General features: G+C 44.4%; 1 protein-coding gene and 1 long non-coding RNA gene across 2 annotated transcripts in view; one reads left to right on the forward strand and one right to left on the reverse strand.

Moving 5' to 3' along the window:
• LOC132008131 (fermitin family homolog 1) overlaps positions 1-3,359 on the forward strand; it is a 35,986-nt gene extending 32,627 nt beyond the window's left edge. The window contains exon 15 of the mRNA XM_059386525.1: positions 1,031-3,359. Coding sequence (XP_059242508.1) covers positions 1,031-1,204 — 174 coding nt within the window. The 3' untranslated portion in view covers positions 1,205-3,359. The remainder of the gene's footprint in view (positions 1-1,030) is intronic.
• The window catches only part of LOC132008134 (uncharacterized), a 48,010-nt gene that overhangs the window by 26,275 nt on the left and 7,318 nt on the right, over positions 1-14,417 (reverse strand). The gene's annotated exons all lie outside the window — the stretch shown is intronic.

Raw genomic sequence — 14,417 nt, forward strand, 5'->3', positions numbered from 1 at the left:
AAGTGTCTGTTCATGTCTTCTGCCCATTTTTTGACATGATTATCTGTTTTATGTGTGTTGAGTCTGAGAAGTTCTTTATAGGTCCTGGATATCAGCCTTTTGTCTGTACTGTCATTTGCAAATATCTTCTCCCAGTCCGTGGGTTGCCTCTTTGTTTTGTTGACTGTTTCCTTGGCTGTGCAGAAGCTTTGATCTTGATGAAGTCCCAAAAGTTCATCTTCACTTTTGCTTCCTTTGCCTTTGGAGACATATCTTGAAAAAAGTTGCTGTGGCTGATATCGAAGAGGTTACTGCCTATGTTCTCCTCTAGGAATCTGATGGATTCCTGTCTTACATTGAGGTCTTTTATCCATTTTGAGTTTATCTTTGTGTACGGTGTAAGAGAATGGTCGAATTTCATTCTTCTACATATAGCTGTCCAATTTTCCCAGCACTGTTTTTGAAGAGACTTTTTTCCACTGTATATTTTTTCCTGCTTTGTTGAAGATTATTTGACCATAGAGTTGAGGATCCATATCTGGGCTCTCTACTCTGTTCCACTGGTCTATGTGTCTGTTTTTATGCCAGTACCATGCTGTCTTGGTGATTACAGCTTTGTAGTAAACAAAAGCGACCAAAAATACCTCTGCGTGCTGGGAGTTAGAATGTTTTGCCTGCTGTATGGCATAGTTGACACAAGAGGGCACGCAAAGAGCAAAGACTTGTTTGCTGGAAGCATTCAATGGAAGAGATGCGGGTGTGTGTGTCTGTGTGTCTGTGTGTGTCTGTGTGTGTGTGTGTGTGTGTGTGTCTGTGTGTGTGTGTGTCTGTGTCTGTGTGTGTCTGTGTGTGTGTGTGTCTGTGTGTGTGTTGGTTGTTTTTTTGTGCAAATTTTGGGGGCCAGGAGGGGGAGGGAAATCAACTGTAAGTCACCTAAGCAGTCCTCAGCTCTGGGGGCCATCCCAAGGCAGTTTTTCCCTCATTTTCTTTGAAATGTTTAAGCTTACCTTAAAGCTCAGAGTTCAGGCTCACCTGTGCCTTCCTCTTCCAGGTGGCAATCGAATTTGACCAGAACGTCTCCATTGCGTTCACCTGCCTGAGTGCAGATTGCAAGATCGTGCATGAGTACATCGGTGGATATATTTTCTTGTCTACTCGGTCTAAGGACCAGAATGAAACCCTTGACGAGGACCTGTTCCACAAGCTGACTGGCGGTCAGGAATGAAGCAAAACTGACCTGCCCACACACAGACGGTGAGCCAAGGATGGTCCTCCCTGAACAGATGGGCTCCTTGGCTCGCACAGTGTGCACTGCAGCCTGACGGACAGCATGTACTCACCACTGGTCCATCAGATGAGGACCTCATCTCATTCCAGATACCCTGCCCGCTACCTCCTTTTCCTTACTTTCCTCTATCCTACCAGTGACGGAAGGGCCCTCAGTTGCCTTTTCTGCAAAATGGGTGGGTGGGAGACAGGCTAGAACTCAAAAGATTACTCTATGGCCCAGCCTGCAGCCACTGTTCTCTGACTTGCAGAACCTGCAGGTCTATGGCTAGAAGCCACCATTGTGCTTCTCCGCTTTGTTGCTAAATCAGCAAAAGACAGAAAGGTCGAAAGCATGGGTGGCCAAGGACAGATCTTATTCCATAACTCAGGTATAAAAAGTAATTAGTCTTTCCTAACAGAACTGCTTTTAGCTCCCATCCTCTGAAAATGACAGAGGGGGTCCTCACGTACACACAGACTTGTTCCCTATAGGTCAAGGCCTGGGGGTGGGGAAGGGAGAGGTGGAGTTACCTCGCTCTGGTTGGTGACAAGGCGTCAGAGCAGTGGCCTTCAAGGTCATCAGCTCACAGTGATTTCTGCAGAGGTGACTACAGACCCATCTGGCCTTGGACATTGGCCCCCTCAGGTTATACCGCGAGTCCTATTCCATTCCTGGAAGGTCCCTCAGCCACCTTCATGCCTTTCTTGATGATGGGGTGACTCAAAGGCACAGGGAAATCCATTCCTCAACCCAGCTGCAGATCTCAACTGCTGCTCCTTGGAGCGGGATGGGTCCAGTTTTCTCTGTTCCTAAGAAGCACGGCCCCACATCTGGGGTTACTGTGGGGTCTTTCTCCCAGCTGGTCAGGAAGAGAAGGACAAGCCCATTCTCAAAAACCACCAAGTTCAAGGGTTGGTGGCTTCCCTTCTGGCTTCTGCGTGTATTTTGTAAATCAGGAGCCGATAACAGACTTCTGTTTTCTCTGCTTTTCGCTCTGTCATCTCTGCCTCAAGCCACGGGCATGAGCCAGGTAACCGCTGCCTCAGTTGTCATTTTCTGCTTTGGTTTGTCACCTATGAGAGGAGGGGGTTTTGAGAAGGAAAGAATCGATATCCAGGGTAGAGGGAAATACCAGACAGTATTTAATTATGTTTTGATAAATGTTCTGTCCCAGAAAGGACTTTGGCTGCAGGAGTAAAGCACAGGCTCCATTTCCATTTTTAATTCTTTTATGATGCAAAACTCTGGAGGCCTGGCCAGGGCTCAGATGCCCCAAAACGTCACCTGTTGCTTTCTTTTGAGAAACTGAGATCTTCCACCGCTCTGGGAGCCGCATTAGGACAGCCTGGTCTAGGGAACCCCGGGCCCTGGGCTGGAAGCTGTCCCTGGAAATTCCTCTTTTCAGCCTCTCCTTAGAGGCACAGGTTCATGAAAACCCAATGAATTTCCGAGGCACCAAATGAATTTCCGAGGCCTCACTTAAACTCGGAGGCGGCTTAGGGCACTTGGCAGATCTGGTCCACATCATAAAGACCTTCGTTTGAAATGTTTGTATAGAAACTAGTGCTGAGCCTACTGTTCATCTCGGTGTTGGTCATTTGGGTATCGCCTTGGGCTCTACTATTTTAGAACCTAAGTCAGGTCTTTAAGAGAACATCAGGCCCTACATGAAAGTGATGCTCCTGGACATCACACTTTACCTGTCTGCTGCCCGGGACAGCTCTGCCTCATTTACCAAAGCTAGACCTTCGGTGGGACCCTCGTCCTTAGCTCTTCACGGGTGTCTGACAGTTCAATGAAAACACTCAAAGGAGTGGACTGGTTTTAACCAAACTTTCCGAGGAACGTTTCTTCCCTGAACACACCACCACATCCCAAAGGAATAAACAAATGGGACAAGAAAACCTTAAATGCTGCTATTCCAAAGAGCAACTAAGGACTTTTTTTTTTTTTAACATTGGTTGCAAAAGGTCATCTGACTCCCTATGATGAAATTTTAAATTAATGTGTGCCTTTCAGCCTCCTATTTTTTCTTAGCTACAATAGATGGGGAAATCTGCATTTATTATTTTATAGGACTTTTTTAAATAAAAGTTTTATATGGATTTGAGTACGGTCTGGTCATGTCCTCTCTACTTTGCTATCTCTGAAAAGGTGAATGTTTTCTCCCCCTATGAAAAAGGATTGCAACTTTCAGGTTTAGGGCATACTTACCCTCACAATTCCAAGATCTGAGCTCATTCTTCTCAGTGAGATGGACTTAGAAACCTCACTTAAATGCTGGCTTCAACTCCTTTCCCATTGAAGGTCCCTAGATTTCCTGACATCATGAGTTGTTTTTTCCCAGGTCTACCTTTTGGAAAAAGCACCAGAAATCAAAGAAATAGCCAGAGGCAGGGGAGCATCAGAGGGCCTCCGATTTGATGGACGGATGTCTAGGACAGTTCTTTGATTTAGTGGTAGAGGATCTGTAATAGATAGTGACGTACACTTTATAGATGTCCCTTCACAATTCTCACAACAACCCATGGGGGGACAGGAAGGGCTTGCCTTCTCATTCCACAAAGGAGAAAACAGGCTCAGAAGGTGAACCACGTGCGTAAGGTCACACCGCCAGCAAGCAGCAGAACCAGAATTCGAAGCCAGCTTCATCTTACTAACACTATCCAAAGACACACATTGTTGGCATTTTGGGTTGTGTTGTGTCTTTCCAGCCTTTATACCATCTCGTGTACTGGTTTTTGTTTTTATGTTTTAAGATGACATCCAGTAAGTCATTCCATATTCATGGAAATTGGCTAATTCATGAGAGAGTCACTAAGAAAAAAAAAAAAAAAGGTAGCTATTTAAGCTGGCTGAATGCAAAGTATGGGGCTATGCTGCCCAAAGGCAGCTTAAAACTTCTAATGTGGAACATGATGCATCCTCTTAAGACATTTTTTTCCCCCACCTTCACCCATTTCCTCCACCCTCCATCTTCCACATCTGGCAACCATCAATCTATTCTATTTCTAGGACTTTGTTTCTTTTAGATTTCACATATAAGTAAGATAATACAGTATTTGTCTTTTTCTGCCTAACTTACTTCACTTAGCATAATGCCCTCAAGGTCCATCCACGTTGTTGCAAATGGCAGCATTTCCCTCTTTGTGGCTGAATAATATTCCACTGTGTATATACACATATATTTTATCTTTATCCATTTACCCATCAAAAGACAGGTTGTTTCCATATCTCGGCTATTATGAACAATGTTGCAGTGAACATGGGGATACAGATATCTCTTCCAGACAGTGTTGCATTAGCCTGGTCAAAAAGGAAACTGGAAGTGTACCTGGGTGACTCAGTCCATCAAGCATCCAACTCTTGGTTTCAGCTCAGGTCATAATCCTAGGTTGTGGGACTGAGCCCCATGTTGGGTTCCACACTCAACATAGAATCTGTTTGGGATTCTCTCTCTCTCCCTCTGCCCCTCTTCTTGCCCTTTCCCACTGTATGATCTCGAAAATAAATAAATCTTGGGTGGCTCAGTGGGTTAAAGCCTCTGCCTTCGGCTCAGGTCATGATCCCAGGGTCCTGGGATCGAGTCCTGCATTGGGCTCTCTGTTCAGCAGGGAGCCTGCTTCCTCCTCTCTCTCTGCCTGCCTCTCTGCCTACTTGTGATCTCTGTCTGTCAAATAAATAAATAAAATCTTTAAAAATAAATAAATAAATAAATAAATCTTAAAAAAAAAAAAAAAAAAAAAAAAGAAGGGATGCCTGAGTGGCTCAGTTAATTGTGTCTGCCTTCCACCCAGGTCATTAATGCTGGTGTCCTGGGATCAAGCCCAGGGTCGGGCTCCCTGCTCAGTGGGGAGTCTGCTTCTCCCTCTCCTTCTGCCCCCCTCCACTCATGCATGTTTGTTCTCTCTCTCTCAAATTAACAAAACCAGGAAGGAAGGAAGGAAGGAATGAAAGAGTGGGTGTGTGGGTGGAAGGAAGGAAGGGAGAAAAGGGAACCTGGAGCAGCAATAGCGGAAGAAAAGCCAAGCCCTCATCTGAGAGTGTATGTCTCCTCATCTATAGAACAAGGGTTTGGACTGTGTGGTCTCTTATAGCCCCTTGTACTCCAGCACTCTCTCGCTGTGGTCCCTCTTCCCCACAGTCGGGTTGAGGCACATCCCCCCTCCTATGCACCATGCACATACTTTCCCTCCGAAACTCTGGCCTCACTCTGCCACCATTGGCCCATTATCTGAGTCGGTTCACATAGTTCTAGAACTCGAATTTCTGAGGTTAACAGGCTGCCATGACAGTTGAGCCCCAGCAGCCAGACACCAGGAGGCTAAATGGTTGTGTCAACCAGTGTGAGAGCAAGTCAAATCTTGCGCCTGTGCCACCCTCCCCAAAGAATATTCTCAATAGTAATGGAGCTGTTATTACATGGCTTAAAGAATTAGAACACCAGGGGCACATGGGTGGCTCAGTGGTTTAAGCCTCTGCCTTCGGCTCAGGTCATGATCTCAGGGTCCTGGGATCGAGTCCCACATCGGGCTCTCTGCTCGGCGGGGAGCCTGCTTCTCTCTCACTCTTTCTGCTTGCGTCTCTGCCTACTTGTGATCTCTGTCAAATAAATAAATAAAATCTTAAAAAAAAAAAAAAAGAATTAGAACACCAACGTGTATTAGGGACTCTCACGTGTGCTTTCCAGGAGTCCTTTCAATTCAACCTCAGGGTCGATGGGTGTTGTCAACTTCACTGTACAAATGAGGAAACATGAAGTGGTTGCTGGTAAAGGTTTAATGCTCTGTGTGTAAGGGTCAGCAATGGGAGACTTGGTTTGCCAATCTTCCTGCTGTAAAAACTCCCACCATAGCCAGTGTGGCATCAGTGAACACAACTGGGAAGACACCTGAACACCCAGTCCTCTGCCAGGGACAACCCAGCTCCAGGACACAGCAGATCTACTGTGGACGGAGAAGTCAAGCAGCTTGTCAAGGGCACCCAGCCAGAGTGTAGGCAGTTGGGATTCGAACCCAGACCCTCCCAACTTGACCTGTGCTCTTCAGCACTGCTCTTGATAATTCCATGTGAATGGCAAGGCCTCTTGAGCCATGAGCCCTAGACTGTCTTTACTTCTAATAATTCTGCTGAGGTGACTTCCGCCCCCTCAACCCCAGTATATTTGTGCAAGGGCTACAGAACTCCATAGACAGTTTGTCCTTCATTTATAATATACCAGATCTCTTAAGTCAAAATAATGACAATTTCTACTAAGAAAATCTTCAGACCCCAACTGCTGGCCCCCTGTCCAATATGACATTTGACTGCAAATCTGGGTCAGAGGTGGCACTCAGGAGGGTGGGAAAGAGTTCTGCCCTCATGAACTCCAACGAGTTAGACTTGAATAGTTCCAAAAATTGAACCCCCATGAAAGTAATGAAGATTCATCAGCAGTAAGGATATCCCCAATAAGATGAACCAGGCTTGGGGCACCTGGGTGGCTCAGTGGATTAAGCCGCTGCCTCCGGCTCAGGTCATGATCTCAGGGTCCTGGGATCAAGTCTCGAATCGGGCTCTCTGCTCAGTAGGGAGCCTGCTTCCTCCTCTCTCTCTCTGCCTGCCTCTCTGCCTACTTGTGATCTCTCTCTGTCAAATAAATAAATAAAATCTTTAAAAAAAAAAAAAAAAGAACAAGTGGCTACAAATGCTAAAGTGCTTGGGTGGGTCCTGTACGCAGGCACATTCAGCCAGCTGTGCAACCACGAGGATGAAGGAGGCATGCCCTGCCGAGCAGTCACATATCTTAACATATATGAATACACAGCGAATATGTCTGAGAACCTAATGTAGCCTATGGGCCTACAGTTGTCAAGCCATGCTAAGTTTCAGCCAACTGTATTTCAACCAATTCAGTTAAAAACACATATAGAGGGGTGTCTGGGTGGCTCAGTCGGTTAAGTGTTTGTCTTCGGCTCAGGTCATGACCCCGGTGTCCTGAGATTGGCTCCCTGCTCAGTGGGGAAACTGCTTCTCCCTCTCTCTGCTCGTGCTCTCTCTCGCTATCTCTGTTGCTATCTCTCTCTCAATCTCAAATAAAATTTTTTAAATTAATAATAAAAATAAAAATACATATACACACATATATTTTTTATTTTATATAAGCTATATGACATATAAATATATAGTTGATATAATTTGTTACATTTATTTACTATTTACATATTTTATGTGAACATTATTTTGTACTATTTACATATTATATAAATTATATATGTATATACATCTATTTCTTCTATCAGTTAGAATTGCTTAGCTACAAGTGACAGAAAATTGAAAATAATAGTGGCTCAAACAAGAGAAGTTTTTCTCTTTTCCACCAGAAACTCCAAAGGCAAGCCCAGGCCAATTAAGCATTATATCCCATGTCAATGACCCAGGTCCTTTCACTGTTTCCATCCCCATTTACAGCTTCAATTCACAAAGTCATCTCATGATCCAACATGGCTGCTGTAGCTCAAGGCATTAAGTTTCATGGCTTCAATGAACTACAAGGCAGACTGAAGTATTTGGTCTTTGATCAAAGTCACCATGGGTTCAATTAAAAATCAGAGTTCCTTTACTGATAAAGAGGGTGAGAATAGATATTAGGAAACAAGTAGCTTCCTCTGCCCATAAACACTTGCTGTGTGCTAGGTACTATGCTACCTGCTAAGGATAATACAATCTAGCAAGAGACAAACCTCTGAGAAAATAACATTGTATATAACAGGCATTATTCTTGACATGTTAAAAAGATATAGAGCAAATGGGAGGGAGTTGTTTTATTAGAGCCAAGAGCAAAAGGCGAAGGATTTCCCAGACAAAGGGACATTTAGACTTGGCCCTAAGGGATGAGTGAGAGTTTTCAGAGTAGGGAGAAGGACAGGAAATGAGGTCAAGCCTAGGAGAGGGGCCATTAGTAGAGAGAGAGCCAGGGAAAGTACTCATCCACGGGGTGCCATGATCAGACTTGCATTTTAGGAGTGTCAGTCTGGCAACAGATGGAGAATGGCTGGAGGAGGGTCACACCGGAAGTTGATGGGTCATTTCAGAGGCTGCCTCTGGTAGTCAAATTAAAAGACCCTGAGGACCAGAGCTAAGCCAAGGGAAAGAGAGGTAGGGAAAAACTGAGGGCTGTTTCAGAAGTAAAACTGGCACGCTGCAATTGTGAGCAACACTATATAAATTACCTACCAAAACATTTTCCCTTCTTCCTTGCTAACAGAACCTGATTTTGGCTGACCCAATGTGGCCGCCTCCAATGATGGATCTTAATGATCCACACCTATTGTGACAATCTTATTGCCCAGCTTCTCAGTTTCCTGTGCAGGTAGGGGTGGCCATGTGACCAGTTCTAATCAATGAGTCCTGAGGAAAAATTTGCCATGGAGGTTTCTGGGGAAGATTTTCTGTCCTGAGAGAAGGGAGAGGCAGCTGGCTTCACCTTCCCCCTTCCCTGTTCCCCGTTCTGCCTGCCTTGAATGTCTGGATATGATGCCTGGAGGTACAGAATCATCTTGCAACCAGAAGGCAACAAGATTGAGGATAAAGGAAATGCACGAAAGATGGGAAAGCCTACAAACAGAAGACGTCTGTGTCATTATGGAGTGGCTGAAGGGATACCATCAGCCCCCTAATTCTAGACTCTTTGTTATAGAAGAAAAATAAACAGATGTGTGTAAGCCACTATTAATTGGGCTTTCCATAACTTGCAGCTGAACATATTCCTGATTGTGGTGAACAGTAAAGAAGTGAATTTGCGGAGTAATGGAAAAGAAGCTCAAGTTGATCAGCAGTGGATAAATGGTAAATAATTCTAAAGGTAATTCCAAATGGTAAATAATTCTAAAGGATACCAGGGAGAGGGGAAGTCAGTGGGCACAGCTAGTAAGTTCGGTTTGGGGGACCCTAAGATCTCAATCTCTCCTAACAGTATGACCCTGAAGTGTGTGTGGACCTTTGCAACAGTGTTTCTTTCTAAAGATCCTCAGAACTCCCCTTTGGAAATTCTCAGCAAAGCCTGGTTCATCTTTTTTTTTTTTTTAAAGATTTTATTTATTTATTTGGCACAGAGAGAGATCACAAGTAGGCAGAGAGTCAGGCAGAGAGAGAGAGAAGCAGGCTCCCTGCTGAGCAAAGAGCCTGATGCAGGGCTTGATCCCAGGACACTGAGATCATGACCTGAGCCGAAGGCAGCGGCTTAATCCACTGAGCCACCCAGGTGCCCCAAGCCTGGTTCATCTTATTGGGGATATCCTTACTGCTGATGAATCTTCATTACTTTCATGGGGGTTCAATTTTTGGAACTATCCAAGTCTAAATAAGGTGAGTTACGAGATTGTGACTAATAAAATATTTTGGTGAACAACTGAACAAACAAAAGTAACCCTGGTGATTGGTGTGTGTGTGTGTGTGTGTGTGTGTGTGTGTGTGTGAAAAACTCATTCTGAAAGCAATTTCAGAACAAAGAATTACAAACATATTTTCAACACTTAAAAGCTTCCTTTGCAAAATGACATCATCTACCAAATAAATTTGTTCAAGACCAACCCTTGCCAGATACTTTTTTTTTTTAATTAGTCTCAAGAGTTGATTCAAATATCTTCCTCAAGTAAAACAAACAGGTATTTTCCATATTCTCTCTTCTCCTAAAAAAAGAAATGACCTCAAGAGTTCTAATCTTGGGTTCTTTCTCAGATTTACTTTATGAGATTAATACTAGTTTCTCCAGCAACAAAATGGAAATATAATATCATGTGGCTCCCGCCTAAAAGAATTGCTCAGCAAATTCCTAGAATTTACAGATAGGTTCCATAAACACTCAGCATAATTAATAAACACCAAAAAGCAATTTTGTTATTAATGTGTTATTAAAGATTAATAATCATGTACTTACAATCTATACTATTTTCGGCAATGACAAAAAGCCATCTCTGTTAGAATACTTAACATACCAAGTCTCTGAAATTACTATTTTGTACCTTCTTTTCTTCTCAACCCACCTCACCACCTACCCTCAGCTGATGATTTGTAACCTGTACAAATTTGTGACCTGTACATTATAGAGCACAGTGATGTCATCAGATGGGAAGAGCCTCATCTTTTCACTCTTCACCTGTCTTCACAAACGTCTTTCTTCCCTCCTGCCCCAGTTGTAAAAGCGCCTAATCCCCAGCCTTCTGGGTATTGTCCCCTCATGACCTCCAAAGGACTTGATTCCTGAAGTTTTTCTTCTCTCTTTGGCATCATTCACTTCTCTCCGTCTCCTGGTACATACCCATCCAGATTGCAAACACCTTTTCTATCTGTGGAGCTTTTAAAACATAGCTACAAATTCTTTGAGTGTCTTCCCATCAAGAGATGGGATCTATGTCCCCCTCCTCTTAAATCTGAGTAGGCTTATGGCCTTATTGGCTGATAGAGTACAGCTAAAGTAATGCTAAAGTAATGCTATGTGACTTATAACCTTAGGTCATAAAAAGCCATGTAGCTTCTGTTTTGTTCACAGGATACTCCCTCTTGGAGCCCTGAGGCCACCATGCTAGGGAGGACACGTGTAGGCACTCCAACTGACCGTCTCAACAGAGCCCAGTCCTCTAGTCAGCCGCACCCAGGTGCCAGACCCATGAGTAAAGCCATCCTGAAGCCTCAAAACCAGCCCATTCAACAGCTGAATATTACCAGGGATGCCAGTCAATGCATTTGGAACAAAGGAATCATCCAGCCACAGTATGACCAAATTCCTAACCCTCAAAAATCATGGAATAGAATATAATAATCTTTTCTTTAAGCCACTAAGTTTCGGAGGTACTGATTGGGTAGCCAACAATATTTTCCACATTATAAAAGGTTCACACTCTACTTTTCCCCATTTTCTGCTCCCGCTCACAGCAAAAGTTCTCCAAATACTTAGGAAGGCTAGTACCTATTTTCTCGTGCTCTTAATTCACTCCTTTCTGGCTTCTGTCCCTCCCCCCATTAAACCCTACTCTTGTCCCCGTCATAAATGTCCTCCACTACTCACTCTGTCAAAACCTGGTTGGCTGGGGTGCCTGGGTGGCTCCATAGTTAGGTGTCTGCCTTCAGCTCAGGTCATGATCCCAGCGTCCTGGGATTGAGCCCTGCATTGGGGAGGGGGGGGGTCCCTGCTCAGCAGGAGCCCTGCTTTTTCCTCTCCCACTCCCCTGCTTGTGTTCCCTCTCGCAATGTGTGTCTCTCTGTCAAATAAATAAATAAAATCTTTAAAAACAAAACAAAACAAACAAACAAACAAACAAACAAAAAAACCAACAACAGCCTGGGTAGCTGTGCTGTCCTTAATACAATATTGTTCTCTCCCAACTTTCATGGTTCCAAATTCTCCTGATTTGCCTCCCACCTCCCTGGCTGCTACTTCTCAGCCTGCTAGGCTGACTCCTCTTCCTCTGTTTCACCTTCAGATGCTGGTTTGGTCCTCTTCTCTTCTCTCTCTGCACACCTGCCTGAGTCTCAACCAGTCTGCTGGCTTTAAGCACCATCTCTGTGGGGATGCCTTCCAAATGTCACTCCCCCGTGCTAACCTCTGCCCAGAATTCCACAGTTGGATGTCCTGTTATCTCCCTCAGCATCTCCCTAGGTCTCACAGACATCTCAAACTTCACATGACCAAGACAGAGTCTGTGATTTTCCTCCCCCAAATCTGTTGCTCTCTTAGGCTTCCCTTTCCAAAGAAATGACACCTCAATCCATCCAGTCCTCAGCTCGGAAAGCCTAGGGATCATCCTTGATAGCTTTTCTCTCATCCTTCATGTATTAGTTTCCTACGGCCGCTATAACTAATCACCACAAATTTGGTGGCTTAAAACAACAAACGATATTATTGAGCCTTAAAAAGGAATGAGATTTTGATAAATGCTACATGTTGGACCTTGGCATAAACATCAAACCTAATGAAATAAGCCAACCCAGGACAAATACTACACAATTCCCCTGACAGGAAGTATCTAGAATAGATAAATATAGAGACAGAAAGTAGAAAAGAGGTTAGCAAGGGGCACCGGGGTGGCTCAGTGGGTTAAATCCTCTGCCTTCAGCCCAGGTCATGATCCCAGGGTTCTGGGTTCAAGCCCCACATCGGGCTCTCTGCTCAGCAGGGAGCCTGCTTCCTCCTCTCTCTGCCTGCCTCTCTGCCTACTTGTGATCCCTGTCTGTCAAATAAATAAAATCTTAAAAAAAAAAAAAAAGAGGTTAGCGGGAGTTGGGGAGGGGGATTATTATTAGTTAATGGGTTATTATTTAATGGGTAGAGTTTTTGTTGTGATGACGAAAATGTTTCAGGCATAGATAACAGTGATGCTTACACAACATTATGAATGTATTTAATGTCACTGAATAGTTCACCTAAGAAGTGGTTCAAGTAATACGGTCATTCTTTATGTTTTACCACAATAAAAACACCAACGATGTACCCATTTATTCTCTCAGAGTTCTGGAGGTGAGAATTCTGAAATCAGTTTCCCTGAGCCAACTACAAAGTGCCAGGAGGGCCATACTAACTCGGGAGGGGTTGGGGACAACCCATGCGCTTGCCTTTCCAGCTTCCACACTGCATTCCTTGCATTCCCAGGCCCCTTCCTCTATCTTCAAATCCAATGACATAGCATCTTCCTACAGTCTCCACATGGCCTTCTCTGTTGTAAACTCTCCCTCTGCCTTCATCTCATAAAGATACCTGTTGTTCTAGCCGGGGGCCCAACCAGATAATCCAGGATAATCTCCCCATCTCAAGATCCTCACCTTAATCCCATATGCAAATTCCTTTTGCCATATTAGTTTCTAGGAATTGAACTATGTGTATCTCTGGGGGCCCTGATTCAGCCTACCACACCTCACTTCCAATCCATTAACAAGTCTTACAGATTCCACTTTCACAACATGTTTCAGATGTGAACGCTTATCTACACTTTCACCATCATCACTCTTTAACTGGCATCTCCTCCCCCAGGGACACTTTCAACATCTCCCTCATGGAGCAGTCTAGCTTTGCTCTGGCCTACAACAGACAAAGAAACTAGAGTGACCTTTAACACAACCCACTTGTGTAATCACATCCCTGCCCTGCTATCCTCCAGCCACAAAGATCTGCTTCGTGGCTCTTTCCCTTCCAAACCTTTGCTCATGCTATTCCCTGGAACATCAGTCCCCTGGCCCTTTGCATGGCCCCCATGGCTCCATCTCATCCTCAGGCCTCGGTGCAAATGAAGCAACCCTTCTCCAACACCACCCCTACACTCCTCCCCAAGTCCTTTATATGACATCAGCCTTTTGATTTCTTTTATAATTCTTTTTTTTAAAGATTTTTTATTTACTTATTTGACAGAGAAATCACAAGTAGGCAAAGAGGCAGGCAGAGAGAGAGGGAGAAGCAGGCTCCCTGCCAAGGAGAGAGCCCCACGTGGGGCTCCAGGACCCTGGGATCATGACTCAACATGAAGGCAAAGGCCCAACCCACTAAGCCACCCAGGCACCCAGGCACCCCTGATTTCTTTTATAATTCTTTTTATAATTCTTTTTTTTTAAGATTTTATTTATTTATTTGACAGAGAGAGATCACAAGTAGGCAGAGAGGCAGGCAGAGAGAGAGGAAGGGAAGCAGGCTCCCTGCTGAGCAGAGATCCCGATGCGGGACTCGATCCCAGGACCCTGAGATCATGACCTGAGCTGAAGGCAGCGGCTTAACCCACTGAGCCACCCAGGTGCCCTCTTTCATAATTCTTAATTGCAATATGTAACTATCTTATTCACTGACTTCTTGTCCATTTCCCCATACAGGCACAGCAGCAACAAGGGAGCTCCAGTCTTCCCAGGGAGCCAGGCTGATACAGCAACCACTTTCCCAAATATTTCCAATGCCCAAGGGGATTGCCCTGGAAGGTCTCACACCAGCAATTAAATGCATTGTTTGGAAGTGACGAATATAGCTTCCTGTTACCACTCATTGAGCAGAACAAAATATGGAAACATTCAACAATAAGGAATTAGGAAGCACAATTCTGAGTGACCAGAGAGAGAAATGTTGACATATGTGGCAGATAGCTCTAATAACCACCACAGGGTCTTTCACAAAATAAGCCCAAGTAATGTTTCCAATGTCTTCTCCCTACACTAC

The sequence above is a fragment of the Mustela nigripes genome, unplaced genomic scaffold (genome assembly GCF_022355385.1).
Source record: "Mustela nigripes isolate SB6536 unplaced genomic scaffold, MUSNIG.SB6536 HiC_scaffold_75, whole genome shotgun sequence".
NCBI classification, from domain to species: domain Eukaryota; kingdom Metazoa; phylum Chordata; class Mammalia; order Carnivora; family Mustelidae; genus Mustela; species Mustela nigripes.